Raw genomic sequence first — 15,065 nt, forward strand, 5'->3', positions numbered from 1 at the left:
CTTGTGACTACAAATTTGCACGTTTGAATCCCCAGACCAGCTGCTAAAATCTGGGTGGGCAAAGTGAATGAGTAATTCTCAACGACCACCATCTCTGTTGATTTGAGTGACGTAATTACCCTCAGCTGCTCCAGTGGAGAGCTTGGTTGGGGGTCGTACTGGGCAGCTCCCGGGTGTGAATGCGTCTAACTGAATGAATGTGAAGCGGGGTGTCGCTGAAAAGAGAACGTGACAGCTCAGCAAAACCTTCCACGAATATGAAGGTTTTGAATTTCCTGTAAAGTTCCCTACAGGCAGACAAATAAGTCTTAGAAGAGATGGGGTGTGGCTGCCAAAGGAAAGCAGCTCATAGGCCTATGAAACAGAACCATGAAATTATGTACTAATTATAGGAAAAATAGAGAAAGAGTTCAATGGTAGTTGGTAGGTGGTAAGTTCCTCCAACTTCTTCTGTTGTTTCCAAGACAGAACCATGAAAATATGTAGTTGTTATATAGAAAATTTGAAATTAGAGGAAGGAATTCAACAAATAACTACATTATATAATTATATGAATAATGACTTGGGTTACCAAATTGACCTCTGCCTATTATTTTTCCAATAAATAGAATATAGTTTTGCAATTCTTTCCAGGAAACTCTTTTAGAAATGTATAGTATCTTATTGACTCCACCAGACTGCTTACATTTTCTATATAACTACTACATCATTTCATGGTTCTTTCCAGGAAACTTGCTAAGAAATTAACAGCTCCTTTCTAAGAAATTATTAGGAAATTGTGGACCCGGAAAATAAAGCGTTACCCAAGTTTGTTTTCACCATTTATTTGACAGTGATAAAGGAAATAATGACCATGGCGTCAGTGCCAGTTATAGTAATTATTCCAGAAAACTCGGCGAACTCTCCTAGAGGAACAAAACGCGACGTCCTCTCGTACTAATTGCCAAGGAAAAGCTTTTGCCGTTTCACATCAAGTGGAAAAACTTGCTCGACGCTAGAACAAAGGTGATAAACAAAAGGTGCCGTTTATGCTTCGGAAGGTTTTTTTTTATCAATAAATAATCTATTTCCGTTGTTTCATTTGTTCTTCAAACGCAGTGACTTCTAGCTGACCCCCTTCTCGTAATGAACTCGCTCATCTCGGCTCTCCCTCGGCCTCCGGTGGTAGAACCAAAGTGCCATTATGTTATCAGCCGTTTACACGCCGCTCTCTCCGGGGCGCACCTCTTCATCTTTCACACACTTATCAATTCGGGCAGGTGATAGCGTGAAATAACCTTGCCTCTTCCTGTGTGCAAAACACCGAGGCGTTTTAAAGAATAAATGGCCATTTGGTCGGCGCTTTCGCGGGCGAGTCGGCTGAAGGGCTTCAAAATGCGTCGCCATCATGGGGATATCTGCAACGGCTCTGACAATAAGCTGTTTGTCTTTAGATTCATTCACTGTTCTGCGCCCCGTGGCTGTGTGATACCGGCTCGTATTTCACACATGGACGTGTGTGTGTGTGTGTGTGTGTGTGTGTTTTTTGCATGCCCTTTCTCATTTTAAATAAGTGATCGCTCACACACCGATGTAAATTTTTGTTTCATGTGATGTTCTGCCCCAGACACACCAGGTGCTGAACAACTCCAGTACAAATAAGGAGTATATTGCAGACAATTACAGTTAATAACTATGTTAGTGTTCATCAAAGCAGTTTCTTTGATAGTTAGTATAGTAGTTAGACTAGTAGTAGTTATTAGTAGTTATAGTTAGACTATACAGGGCAGTCTATGCTTCAGCTATTGACTCTTCATGCTCTTGATTTCCACTGCAAAAAATGACAAGTTGTCAAGTGATTTTATCTTGTTTCCAGACCTATCAAGCTTATTTTATGATATTTTTAGTCAAATTATCTCACTGCACTGGCAGATAATCTTGCTGGTTTCAATACATTTCATTTGATACATGCCACTATGACTTCTTTCAAGAAATCATCATAAAACAATGAAGAAAATCAAGAACAAGAAACTTTCTTCAAGACTATTTCACTTTTACCAAGTAAATGTCCTGAAACAAGTTACATTCTCCTGAAAAAAAGTCACATTTGTTGAAACTGGTAAAATTATCCGCCCAGTGCAGTAAGATGATTTCACTAAATCCTAAAATAAGCTTGATAAGTCTGGATACAAGATCAAGTAACTGAACAAGTTTGTCAGTTTTTGCAGTGTAGGAGTAGCAGGGAGAATTTACCATTTATTTATCATCTTGTCATTGCTAGCAGCATTGACTATAGTATGTATGTTCCCAAACTAAATCTGTCAGAAAACTATACAAAACAAATATGAAGAAACATATTTTTGGGATCTTCCTTCTGGTTTATGCAGAAAAACGTGAGTTAAAACAGGATTTTACCTGCATACCCAATCCCATTCTAGGCAAGTGCTATCTGAAGACACACTTGTTGTGCACGTCCTTATTTTCCAGAGATTCTTCACGATGTGCACGATAAGATCAAAATAGAATTTCAGCTGCTTATCAAGAAGCTCAAATTTGGCCCAAAGGGATTGATGCTGCTAGTTACCATACTCTACTATTGCAGTCTTCCAAGTGAACTTGAGTTCTGTGGCCTAGTTTCCCCATATGCGCTGAGCACTGATTAGCAGTGATAATGCATAACATGGTGATACACATCTTCCTCCATGCCATTTATCATCTGTCCCCTTGTTAATTTATTGTAGCCAAAGATAAGAGCATAATCCCAGTTTATGAGAAATCTAAAGAAATAGGACGAGCTCCGCTTGACACACTTTGCATAAGGTGGCGGTTTGTGCTAGATGATGTGCTTGATGTGTATGATGATGAGGAAAAAAAGCTACGATGACCTTTCGCATTTCTTTTAAGCCACTTCAGGGATGTTAGCTTTTTGCACTGTAAAAGGACACTCACATGTGTTGGCTAATCAAGTTTATAGTATCTATCAGAGGTGTGACCAAGTCAACTTTGCTCGAGTCCCAAGTCAGTCTCAAGTCTTGAAGCAAAAGTCTCAAGCCAAGTTTCAAGTCAAAATGTAGATTACCAAGTCAAGTCCAAGTCAAGTCCATGTCATTAATGTCAAGTCTCAAGTCTAAATGTAGAACATCAAGTCAAGTCCGAACAAATCAAGAGTCCAGTATCAATTTAATATCTTAAAGAAAACTAAATATCTAGGACTTTTCAATGCAATATGGTTTTAATAGGATAAAAACTTGGTAAGAGCATCGTGAGTTTGATTTCTATAATCAGTTTCAACTTAAATAAATTCAATCATTCCATACAAATTCAGAAAACAGAATTTAAATTCAGTCGTCTGCTGGAACAAATCTCATCACTTTCAATCTAAGTCATTTACACAAACACAAGATCTCAAGTCAAGACTTCAGAAACCTTTTCAAGTCCCAAGTCACCAGAACCCAAGTCGAGTCAAGTCTCAAGTCTTCTCTTCATGCATCAAGTCAAGTGTCAAGCAATTAAAATTGTCATTTGAGTCTGACTCGAGTCCAAGTCATGTGACTCGAGACCCCACCTCTGGTATCTATGTAATTAAGCAAATATGACATTGTCATCTTGTGTTGCGCATTATAGGGTGAAAGTTTATCTCATTTATACTGAATCATTTTGTTTTCTTGTTTTATTTCAGCAACAAGGAAAAATCGGTGTGACGTTCAACATCGGCACAGTGGATATCAGTGTGCAGGAGGGCAGCACCCCGGTGAATGATGGGAAGTACCATGTGGTCCGCTTCACCAGGAACGGGGGCAACGCTACTCTGCAGGTGGACAACTGGGCCATCAACGAACACTTCCCAACAGGTACAACTTGAATGCCAATATATTTTAATCAGATGTCTTTATTGTACAAATTGTATTAGTAATCATAATTAATAGTTAAAAAAAAGAGGTAAACAGGCAATGGGACCACTTCATTATGCAAGAGTTTAAAACACTTACTGTAACACCTCTAACCTCACTGGACAGCATCTGCTTCTGAGACCGGAGCTGCATTGTTAAATCCTCTAGCTTTTTGTTCTCTCCTTATATCTAACTTATCCTTTTAAGCTTTTAAGCACTTTGTTTTAATTGAGGCGCAAGCACGTACTGGCAATTAGCACACAATGGAGTACATTTGTCAGCACGGAGTTAAATTGAGGGAGTAAAAAAAAAAAAAAACAGAAAAAGCCCAGCCAGACAGTCTGTGTTCCGTCTCTTACCGTTTATTTCAGTAGACTTGTTCGCACAACAAAGCCTGTATTTTTATGATATGGAGCCATGGCAGGTCTTATTTATGCAGGAGGGAGAAGGGGGGTCTTGAAACTCCAATGGGTGGGGGGGTGTTACGGAGTACAGGCCAGAAAATGAGTTTTGAAAGTCAGAAATCTCAGCTCAGCAGCTGGCCAAGTAATCGTTGAGTCGCTGGTATTGATCAACAACTCTATCAACCCCCTGCAGATAGATTACGGTCTGTTTGTGCTATATGGGCAGTAAAAATCCTACTTATTGCCCCTTTAACAACTGTTTAACACCTTAGGATTGGAAAATAGGGTAAAAAGGTCAGAGTGGGAGCATCTCTCAGAAGTATATTTGTGCTTCCATGTTGTTAACAATATCTGGATTGGTAAACTTATAGCTAATCTGAATCCCACGAGATATAAGGATTGAATTGAGTTAACATCGTTCAGAGAAGCAACGTACATTGAAATAGCAGGCAAAAGATTATTCAAAATATATAACGCAAATGCACACATATTCCAAATCGAGTGGAGTGTCATGCCTGAGAAATTCATAACAACCTTCCATAATTAGTAGAATACAATTTTCACATCACGACATAGTGTTCTTAGTATACCGATTTGGGAAGCCCATCATTTTTTAATGTTTGAGGTTTGGATAAGTGAGTTTGTTTTTTCCTTATAATTAAGATGCCTTGCCTGTCCCAGACTGCTTTCTCAGCCTGGTTTGTTTGAGCCGCGAAGATTAATCCAGTACAGTTGCCACCGCTCTCAGTAGAGCACCAGCCGTCCCCCCGAGGAAGCACAGATGTCTCCGTGTTGTATCAGCACAGAGATTGTAGAGATCCAGACGCATACCTTATATGCTCTTCCATAGGGGGCTGATCTGCTGTCTCACATGCAGACACACAGATCAGAGTCGTACGGTATCCCTTCTGTGGCCGCCAGCCATGCCACTATCGCTCAACATTAATACTCCCCGCAATTCCGTACGGCCTCATTATTTCAAATCTAAACAGGAGTGGGACTCATGATGGAAACATGAGCTAAGGGAGCATGTGAAAGTTCACCTCACTGTTGCGCAGGAAAAATCGCATCCCCCCCTTCCCATGCCGCGTTCTCCCTCTTTGTCGCTCTTCTCTCTCCCTCTGTTTCCCTCTCTCTCTCTGCGCTTGGAGTTTACTGCACAGGCATACAGCGGAAGCTCATTCATCCTCACTTCTGACATCCAGGCTGACCAGTCTGGAAGATGAATATCCAGCAATGTGCATGGACATTTAGCAGGTTCAAAATATATTATATTAATAGAGCACAGTGACTTTTGAGACTGGAATTGGAAGCCTTTCAGCAAATTACATGGTACAAGGGGTTTTGATGGTTTGAACAACCCCCATTTCAAAGGGTTAGAATTAGGGGGGTTCTAATGGGGTTCAAAAATGCTACTATAATATAGAAGTTTTTGTTACTTTGTTCCTCTCCAGTTGTCTGGTTTTCAAGTAACATGTTTGCGCAAGACATCCCTCTTCCTCTAAGAACTTAATTTTTCAATTAGTAATGCCTGTAATTCAATCTAAATATTTTTTTCTCATCCCTTTTATTGTATATTGTCATCATCATCGTCATTATCATCATCATTGTCCCCCACCAAAGGGGGGACTATGGATCGGTCTCCGTCCGTTCGTTCGTTAGTTCGTTCGTTCGTTAGTGTGTTAGTCACACTGTAACGTTGACTTTGTGCCGCTAGGGGGCGGCATTGACAATGAATGGGGACTCAGTGGTAAAGCAGGTCATACAGTTAAAGCTATCATACAATGTGGGGGACAATGAATGGGGACTCAGTGGTAAAGCAATACAGTTAAAGTTATCATAGGTAACATAATAGTCTACACACGCTACACACTTGGAGACATCAGACTGGGTTGATGTGTTGAAGTGAGAGTCAATGGAGAATTTTTGGGTGAACCTCTAACCACAAGACAATGTAGTTATTGTACAGTTGTTGGACTGTTGTACTGTTATTGCACTCATCACTGCACTACCACTGTGCCGTCAGTGTTCACTACTTATATCATATTACCACTTACCTACTGTGCAATACCATATATCACTTATCATTTAGCATTTATATTATTCATAACACTCACGCTCCTGGTGTTGTATGTTATATTGTATATTGTATTATAAATTGTATTGTAGTGTACACTGTGTAATGTACGGATTGTATTTATTGCGTATTGTAGTTCTTATATTTTGTACTGTATTGGGTAAAAACAGGACAATAACAGTTACCACATTTCAAGATATAACTTGTAAGCCTAATTCTGAGGAGAGTAGGCAACAGAAATATATGGTCAATCTGTCCTTTCATTGTCCCATACCAAAATGCTTATGCAATTTCACTCATATTTCAAGTACACTCAGCAATCACTGACTGACCCAAGGGTGGAACTACATCACTGGTGGGGGACAACATGTTTACTATTTGCTTGTTATCATTATCATCATCACAATAATATGCTTTATTTTTAGTGCCTTTCATAGTACCCAAGGACACTGTACAGTCATGCACAAAATGAAAAAACGTTAAAAGGTACAATAAAAAGCGTTATGTGTTCTGAAGTGTAAGGTGAAGTAAAAGCTAAGTTGGTAGAGAACCGAAGCACATTGATGCCATTGATGAACGTGGATGTCAAAGGCTGAATCCAACATAATAACGACGATTAGACATCCTCGCAACACCCTGCAAGAGTTATTCCAATGCATATGTAAAGCCAAAACTCAGCAGTCCCAGTGAACATAATGGCATCTGCGTCTTGTCTCCATCAAAAGGATGCATCATCATTATTTGCCAGGTGGTGAGCGTGGTGTCTCCATTTAATAGTTTCCAGAGAGATAAAGAGAGAGAGACATTCAGCAGAGTCAAATTACATTTGTTTTATTTCCTGTGCATAAGTGCTCCCTTGGGACTGCAAAGTTTATCAACTATAAAGTCGAGATGGTAAGGTGGTTTGCAGTAATGGCCCAAAACAGCTGTGGCTTTATTTCCTTAATGCTAGAGGGCATTAGTCCTTAATGGATCTGTCACAGAGCTTTCCAAAATTCAGTGATTGCAAAACTACTCAAGCTAGTCTTGGTCAGCTTCTCAGAGTTACCAGAGGAGTAGGAAATATTGTTCACATTATTTTAGACCTTTTTTATAAGCTGGCTAAGCAAAAATAACACCATTTCCATCAGTTTTACATATGGGATCCCTATTTGTTGCAATAGATTTGAATCTATAGTTTGAATCTATACCCATTATTGATGGAGAACCTGCTAACACCATCATTCATTTGGATTATGACAATGGATTGGGTTAGAGTGGACCTAAAATGTATTATGGATATTTTCATTCATGGACTGTTGACAGTGGTTGCCTCACAGCAAGAAGGTTGTGGGATTGAATCTCCGCCCATTTCCTTTCTGTGGGGAGTTTGTATGTCCAAAGAAATGCAGGTCAGGTGAATTGAAGACCATAGGCGTGAGTGAGTAATATGGTACATGATGTATAGTATGTATAGGATGTGTATGCACTATCAGTCAAAAGTTTGGACACACCCGATTGAATGTACTATGTTTCTCTTTCTCTTAAAGCCATTTTGATCTAAAGGCTTCTGCTTAAATGTTTAATTTGTTTCTTAGACAAATATAAATAGTGAAGTTGATGCCTATGTATGAATTTCTTTCCAAAGCCTTTGACCTTCCATCAAGGCAAAGGGCAGCTACTTTAAAGAATAAAGATCTAAAATATAAGATAGTTTTGATTTGTTTAACACTTTTTTGGTCACTGCATAATTCCATTTGTGTTATTTCATAGTTTTGATGTCTTTACTATTATTCTAAAATGTGGAAAATAGTAAAAATAAAGAAAAATGTGGTGTGTCCAAACTTTTGACTGGTAGTGTATATACTGTATGTAGCTACTATATACAGTATATGATGTAGTATGGTATATGATGGTATGTAAAGCCCTTTGAGACTTGACTGTGATAAAGGGCTGCATGAATAAACAAGACTAGATTAGACTAAAATGACAAATTTCTGAAAATAATTTCTAAACTTGAGTAAAAGGCCTTGTTTGTTTGCCGCCATCTGTGAATGCACCTGGGCCTGACTTTGCTTGCTATAGTTTCAGCAAACATAGTTTTCTCTAAGGGTAAAATCACATCTACAGTCGGTTTTCTTTGGTCTGTACCACAGTGGAAAAGTTTACTTGGTCTTTCTGTTTTTTCATTTGGTTCATTTAAGTTCACACTGCCTGGGGCTTGGGGTCAAAACAAGTCTGATTACAGTCCCTGTAATTTAAGCTAAGGATGATGGACTTGTCTGTGCTCATTGCTGTAATTAGGGGTTCAAATCCATAGGGCTGAAACCTTATTGTTTTTGTGCTGGTTTATTATTATTATAGTAGGTCTAGCAGTAAAACCCTATTGTTATTGCTGGAACTCCTATTATTAAGGGTTTACTACGTATTAGTGAAGTAGTAACTTTTTTCTAATTTGGCACATAGATAGTCCTGATCATGCACTACTTGGACACAAAGAATGGTACTGACTGGCCCATAGGGGGCACTTCAATAATCCCTAAACACCTGCGCCGTTAGTTGTGCAGATGTGAAACTTGGTACAGATATGTATCTGGATATACTGAAACTTTTGTCTCCAGGACCCATAATGTCCATCTATCATTTTCAGCCCCATTTTAGATTTTTTTTAAAAATCTCCTTCTGAAGAACCGCAGGTCAGAATGACACAAAATTTGGCAGGTACATTAATTAGGTGTGCCTTAGTTTGTGAAAAGCTAAGGGATTGGTACAAAACATTTTATTAACCTATCAATTGTTTTACTTTGCACTAAAAGTTCAACTGACTGTAAAATCATGACATAGTAATTAGTCCACTTGAAATTCCTCAAGTTGTTCAGAAACATCATTTTAAATAGATCTACCAAGCTAAATGTTAATATGTTGAGATTTGAGCAAAATATAGTAATTTTCTTAAATTTGGGGCTGTTAGACATGGGCAGTTTAATTCTATGTTCTTTTTTTTTCTTTCTTTTTTTAAAGATTATTTTTATGGCATTTCTGCTTTATTAGACAGCACAGTTGAGTGAGACAGGAAAGGGGAAGAGAGAGCGGATGACATGTGACAAAGGTCCTAGGCCAGATTCGAACCTAAGACATCACGGTTACCTTAGACCACTGAACCACCATCCTGGTGGTTAACCCTAATTCTATGTTCTTTAAATAAAGTTAGTAACACCATATGCTCCAAACATTTCCCAATAGCAGCCAGGTCATTCCCATCTCTGGTCCCCATGTAGTGAACTTCATCCTTGTTCTTCTGCCGCATCTCAAATTGCCGTGAGCTGGTAAACAGCGGACACATCAAATTTGGACCAATGATAGATATTAATGTGCAAATGCTGCTCAAGAAATATTTACACAAATGGCCTGATGGGGGTGCTATAATTAAAGGTCAAAGTTTCAAACTTTGAATCGTCATATCTCCTACACTGTAAGTCAGATTTACACAAAATTTGGTACACATATCCAGCTATCTTTACTCTACAAATCTGCCACAGAACCACTAAAGTCCGCCTGGAAAATGTGTCCGCCATGTTGAATTTTCTGAAGAAATTTATTTCTGGTTGGCTTTTTTGTGTTTTGACCGACTTGCACCAAACTTTCAGCATAGCATTATTTGACCTACATCCACAAATGATGTATAAACGAATCCAATTGTATGAACATTATGGCCATTATTAACCAATGAACATGAAAATGGGTCTGGCTTAACGCATAAATGGCTATAACTCTCCGCCTCTTGTTTCAATTATCACAAACCTTTCCAGATATATTAAGGGAGGTATGTGGACCATATAGGAGGCTCAGAAAGTCAGAAAAGTGCAAGGGCCTGGCATAAATTTTTGAAAATTCCTCTGAGTTGGTAAGTGATAAAGACATGCTATAACTAATGGTCAAAATGTCCAACTTGGAAAGGCTGTATCTCCTACACAGTCCAATTTACATTACATTTTTTTTGATAAAGATTCTTTTCTGATAGGCTTTCTGTTATTTTGCTGCTACAAATGTTACTTTTATTAAGAAATATTTTTCTTTATTAACAATTTATGTTGAAATAAGCATGTTCAAATAATTGAATTTGTATATTTTCCACATTACAAACTATAAACAATAGATTTCTAATTAAATTTAAGAAACTCAGGACTATATTGGCACATTGGCACCGCAAAACATTTCCATATTATTACCAGTTAGTAAAAGCTTGAACTCCTTTCTTATATAATGTTATTATAGATCATGTAAAAAATAATTTGACCCTCCCTGGGGTTCATTCCAGTTAAGAACATATGATATCTCTATGCACTCGATGCACTCATATACACTCTATGCATTGCCTCTATGCACTGCCTCGTAGCACCTATGTCCTGTCGGACCAGAACTTAACTTTATGGCACTTACTCTTGTTGTTCTCTCCTGACTAGATCCTTGCTTGTGTTGTATTAAAATCTCATATGTACGTCGCTTTGGATAAAAGCGTCTGCCAAATAGAAAATTGTAAATTGTAAATTGTAAGAAATAGCTGAATATGAGCATCAGTCCAGACTGAGGTTTGCCCTTAGTTCATTTTGTTATGCTAGGATTTCCAAGCATGATTAAATACTGGCTAACAGATATCATCATCCATCTATTTATATAAAAACCTTGCATTTGGGGTTGTTTCTTGTAGTTGGTTCACATAACGTTCTCACTCCTAACGAACCACACCACAGTTCTCTTAGAAGAAAGCGTTCTTGAAGAACATGGTATTGTTCTCAAACATGCTTGGTGTGAACGCACCCAAAGGCTGCTTGAAGTGGCCAGTGAAGGGTTAACCAAAGACACCTGATGGCCCATAAACGAGGCCATCAAAGTTCATCACCTTCATTATTGTTTAGCTGCCAGCCATTTTCAGATGACAAACTCTTTTCCAGGAGGTCTGAAGCGCTTCCAGAAATCTCATATTGACCAAAATGGCATCTACTGTGCTTGTCCACTCACCCTTACTTTCAAAGGCCATCTGTTAGTATAGCTTTTTAAAAAAGGTATTCACTGCTTTTTCCTTTTCAATTTTCTCTCCATGCCACCTTGTTTGCACTACACTTGCACTCTCTCTCTCTCTCTCTCTCTCTCTCTCTCTCTCTCTCTCTCTCTGTGTGTGTCTCTGGTCAGGACCAGGCAAACAAAGGGCTAAGGGAATACTGGGCCAAGGGAGGCCCCCCTACATAGGAATATGATTCCAGTGATAGACCATCCTCTAAATAGTATGACTCAATTGTGTTTTAAGGTGGATTTTCCCATTGAGAACACTGAATGTCTGTTTGGGAAGGATTGTTCCCTGTATCTACATCTGCACCCTCCGGGCCCCAACCACAGTAAAACGGAATGACAGCAGGAAAAAAATGGCCTACAATTGCGTCTACAGATGCTTGTTTGACCCTGTTGCCTAGGTTACTGCCAGCCTTCATATCCTGTGTGTGACAGCGAAATCACAGTGACACATCACATGTGAGGACTATATTCTTTAGCACATTGTCAGTTCCGTTGTGGATCTAAGGGACAGAGCAACAGACCATTATCTCTGTGAGTGTGAGAGTCTTATTCAGTGAAGGTATGATGTGTGGTTTGTTGCTCATTATTGTACAGTTGTGGATCATTCTTGGCTTTGGGCGGTTCAACCTATGACTTCCTGCTGATTTGTATCTAGCTGCACTGATTGGAAATCCGTAAAAGTTACTTCCACACAAACATTTGCCTCAATTCTGTGTGGAATCTACAATTACAAATGAATGGCAGGTTTATGGTGTAGAACTATTTCAAGCTCAGCTCCAAAGCAATTCATGATTATTCCTGGGGGCCATGCATTTGTAAGATGGGGCATATAGACTAGAGCTTGAACAGAGAGAAGCACTCCACTCAGGATTACCAAGACCTCTATTTACATTTCTAAAAAGTGCCTGTTCCCCTCTAATTCCCACATTATTTCCAAGCCATTTAATGCAAAGTTATCCTGTTATTTCTATTCCATTTTTCTAAAATGGCCTCAATAAATAATGAAGCACTTTAACCTTCATTTGCTCCCATTCCGCTCAATAGGACATTCATTTCTGTGAATGTGTGTTTCTGATTAGCCTTCCCTTACCACCTCCTCTGCAGCAGATGAAGAGGTAGTTCCCCTGCACAGTATAACATCTCACCACTTAGAAGTCAGACAGATACAGTATTGTGTGTTGTAATCCCATGTGGCCCAAGTTTGTAGGAATGTGCCACAATGCTTTGGCATGCGAGAATGGTTTGCATGAGTGAATGTGTGACTGTTTGTGTGGATAGTTTCTTTATGTTAGTTCATTCCATATGAAGACCATCACTCCACTGGCTTTAGGGCAATAAATGGTGTGGCAGTCGTTGCATATCTTGCCAAGTAACACCAATTGGGAAGCTAGTTTCCATAGGCACTGATAGGATTTGAACTCTTGGGGGGGTATTTGAATGGGTAGAGTGTGTGTGTGTGTGTGTGTGTGTGTGTGTGTGTGTGTGTGTGTGTGTGTGTTTGGGTGTGTGTGTGTGGGGGGGGGGTATTGCTTGAGGATCTGGGGCAAGCTCATATGGAAGAAATTTTCATAAAAATAAATTCATATTTAGTGACTTTTGAGAGCAGAAGATACAGTCATTTTATAAGGATACAAGTATATACTGAATAGAGGTACAGGCAAATCTATCTTGGTACTATTTCTTATGTGTAACGTTTTAAATGACAAAAAAAAAAAATATCGATGCGACTCACTGAATGAAAAAAAAACCTTTAAGCTGTTAAAACAGCTTTCAGACAGTTACTAAGAGACAGTCACTGAGTGGTTAAGTCCCCCACATCTGGATCCTTTATTCCATTAGAGCGTTCTACATCTCTCTTGCTACTAAAAGAATATGGCCCATTTACTGCCTTCTCTGCCTGTCATTCTGTTCTGGCTGCCATGTATAAACTTGGAGTTACTGTAGTTTAAATATTATACAATAGAAGAACTGTCAAGGCTTGTTTTGCAATTATTCTGGAAATCATGGTCAAAGTTCTTATTGTATCCTCAAGACTTTCAGGATGTCTTGGTAAAAAAGTTCTTAATTTCAGTCATTTTTTTGTAACAATGGTAATGATTTTCTCAGGACACTATCTTCTGCCGTGTCCATCTTATTGACAGTTATTTTTGTCAAATTCCATAGCGATGTGCAAATGCATTCTTTGATTAATCTCTAATTACAGGCAATTTCTAATCATGCGACTTATCTCATTACACGAGTGCCTAGTCAACTTGTACGACAAAAAAGGGATTACACCCGACCGAAAAAATTAGCTCTAATGATTAGAGCCAACATGATCTCCATTGAAATGCTGTAAAGGGAATTGGTTACCTCCCACGCTCGTTGGCTAGGTATGGAATTGTTGTCACTACCTTTTCATATTTGATACCTGCTATGCCTGTAATTTATATCAGCTTTACACCCACATTATCTGTCTTGGACATAGCTGATATTAGCAGACTCATGCTTACGTAGCTAACGGGATTATGAGTGGAAAGACTATCCTTTGATCACAGAAGATCAATACAGGTACAGGTCCGATTTCAAAAACTCTCCACCCATTGGAGTTGCAAGACACTCCCAGTCTATTCCCCTCCATTTCCAACTGCTCAATATTGGCTACAGCTTGTCCAATCAACCTCCGATCCATTTATTTATTCAGTTTCCCCCCTCCAATCCATTTATGCAAATTAACATAAAGAAGTATTTGCTAATCAGGCACTTGAATAAACACCATTCTAAGGAGTACAACGACTTCTAGATATTAGCTCAGACTTTGCCCTTTTTGCCAAAGTGCCCCTTTTCAGTGAAATGATAATTATATTTTGACATATTTTGACTGTTGAAAATCCTGCCCTACAAAGGGTTAATTAAGACCATCTGATTGATGGGCAGTCTTTAAATGAATGGCAGCTGCCAACCTATAAGGCTAGTGTGGCTGTGCTAGCATTTAATAACTTAACATAGCTCAACATTAGCTAGCTAGCTACCATATTTCCTTGTTATTTTCCACCCAATTCTGGTCATGATCAAGCCTCTGTTGCAACACAGCTAACTGAAACAGTTGTAATGTTAGCAAACTATTACTTGCCAGCCACTGATTCATTTAGATGTTGTTTGAAATTAAACGCTAGTCAAATATATGTTAATATTGCATGTTGCACATACAGTGCTGAAAAATGCCTACAAAAGAAGGAAAAAGAAAAATCGGCAGATACTCAATATGTAATAACTTAAATCGGTATCAGAGACAAAAAAATTGATTGCAACATCTCTAAAGATACCTGTGGTATGCCACACTATGGTTGGAATAGAACCCGACTACATGGGCAAGGTATGGTCCTTCTCCACAACCATATTACTGGGCAGCATCTTCAAAACTCTGGTATTCTTATACTCCACAGCTATTTTGGCTCTAAAAATGTTCCCTCTCTTCCAAAGTTTACCATCCAGAGCTACCCATTTCTGTGTAGATGGCTTAGCATAAATCCAACATGCTTCACTGCTGCCTCACCATTCCCATGTCTGAGAGGTAAAGCGCACAAAGATTGGGATCTGTTGCCAGTCGTGGCCGGTGTGTGTCTGCGTATGTGTTTGTATGTACGCATGTGTGTGTGAAAACGAGAGCGAGAAAAGGGGAAAGGA

At 39.0% G+C, this 15,065-nt stretch overlaps 1 protein-coding gene across 29 annotated transcripts in view; it reads left to right on the plus strand.

The window, feature by feature from the left end:
- Window positions 1-15,065, plus strand: part of nrxn3a (neurexin 3a) — a 353,072-nt gene that overhangs the window by 296,528 nt on the left and 41,479 nt on the right. For 28 of the 29 annotated variants that reach the window (XM_071914343.2, XM_078289649.1, XM_078289650.1 and 25 more), the window contains one exon: window positions 3,659-3,830. In XM_071914343.2, coding sequence (XP_071770444.1) covers window positions 3,659-3,830 — 172 coding nt within the window. Of the gene's footprint in view, window positions 1-3,658; window positions 3,832-8,524; window positions 8,556-15,065 lie in introns of all 29 variants that reach the window. The other variant, XM_071914348.2, reaches the window with a different exon arrangement.

This window comes from Centroberyx gerrardi, chromosome 17 (assembly GCF_048128805.1).
Source record: "Centroberyx gerrardi isolate f3 chromosome 17, fCenGer3.hap1.cur.20231027, whole genome shotgun sequence".
Lineage (NCBI taxonomy): Eukaryota > Metazoa > Chordata > Actinopteri > Beryciformes > Berycidae > Centroberyx > Centroberyx gerrardi.